The 1,320-nt window shown below is 46.7% G+C and overlaps 1 protein-coding gene across 1 annotated transcript in view; it reads right to left on the bottom strand.

The window, feature by feature from the left end:
* The window catches only part of clcn2 (chloride channel, voltage-sensitive 2), a 78,655-nt gene that overhangs the window by 15,194 nt on the left and 62,141 nt on the right, over nucleotides 1-1,320 (bottom strand). The window contains exon 14 of the mRNA XM_015397422.1: nucleotides 475-608. Within this exon, the coding sequence (XP_015252908.1) occupies nucleotides 475-608 (134 nt within the window). The remainder of the gene's footprint in view (nucleotides 1-474; nucleotides 609-1,320) is intronic.

Here is a 1,320-nt window from a genome sequence, read left to right as displayed (position 1 = left end):
CAATCTGACTGGATGATCTGGTGAACTGGAAAGTGACCTGAGATGACATGATGTGAATTGGAGCTATAGAAATAAACTGAATAGAATTGAACCGGAGAGAGAGAACGGACCGCCGAGAGGTTCCAACCCCCCCCCCCCCCCCCCCAATAAAAATCTTTCAACCAGAAAAATGTTCATTTTGATCAATCTTGTCATTTGCTGTATATATATATAAATATAAAATAGACATCCTGTTATTTAATTAGCCGGGACGACATAAACCAGAATATTTATCAATCTTTCCGACAACAAGGATAAATCCTGGGAAACATGAAGGTTGGCAGTAAGCAGGAGGAATGAGGAAGGTGGGAGGAGCCAGAATCCAGACAGCTTCAGGGAGATCAGACCCGCTGGTCGCTGGATAAACCTAAACCTGTTCAAACCAACGGATGATGGAGGAGGCTCCGCCCACTACGGATGGAGCTCAGGTCTCACCAGCAGATTCCACCAGGGCCAGAGTCTTCAGGTGACCCGACATCAGGACATTGTGCAGGTCTCTGTAGCAGCAGTCCAGCGTGATGTAGCGCACATCCCGTACCATGATGTCCTCCACACGGATGTTATACCTCCTGAGACAAGCATGGAGGAAGACGAGTGTTAAAACGATGAAACATGAAACGTTTGTCCTCTTCCACTGACATCAGGAGGATGGAGAGCGTGGAGGAAACGCTCACAGCGGGATCCAGAACCCCGATGGTTGCCTTCCTCGGAGGAAGCGGGCTCTGAACGGACATCGATGAGCTTCAGCCTGGGACCCTGGGGGCCTTCAAACGTCTGAGCCACTGCATCGTTACCTTCAGAGCGTCCTAATGGCGTCATGTTTCAGTAACTAACAGGAAGGCCTGGATTAGACGCTTCGTTTGGTGGTTCAGGAAACTCTGATGTTCTCCTTAATGAGGAACCAGGTTTACTATTCAGGTTTTACTGATCCTGGTCTTTAATCTAAGTCGAATGGTCAAAAAACAGGAACGCTTTTTTTTTTATCAAACATGTTCCAAAGATTTAGGCTAATTTTATAAATCTAATTTTTCTGTGCTCGGAATAAAAGCAGACGGATTTAATCCCGTTAAAAAAAAACTCTAAAAGCTTCTTTGCTTCCTCCTTTCTGCGTTTAAATTAACATTCGGATCAGAGGGAGTGATCCCGATCCTTTCCTCTGATCCCACGCAGCATCTTTCCCTGAAGGCGTGGAGGAAACCTGGACCTTCATGGTTAGACGGAGGAAGCTGATGGAGGAGCAGCATCAGGTAGGAACTGCAGAAGCCCAATGATGCTGAATGA

This window comes from Cyprinodon variegatus, unplaced genomic scaffold (assembly GCF_000732505.1).
Source record: "Cyprinodon variegatus isolate N-32 unplaced genomic scaffold, C_variegatus-1.0 Scaffold861, whole genome shotgun sequence".
Taxonomy (NCBI): domain Eukaryota; kingdom Metazoa; phylum Chordata; class Actinopteri; order Cyprinodontiformes; family Cyprinodontidae; genus Cyprinodon; species Cyprinodon variegatus.
This window is presented reverse-complemented; position numbering and strand designations above follow the sequence as displayed.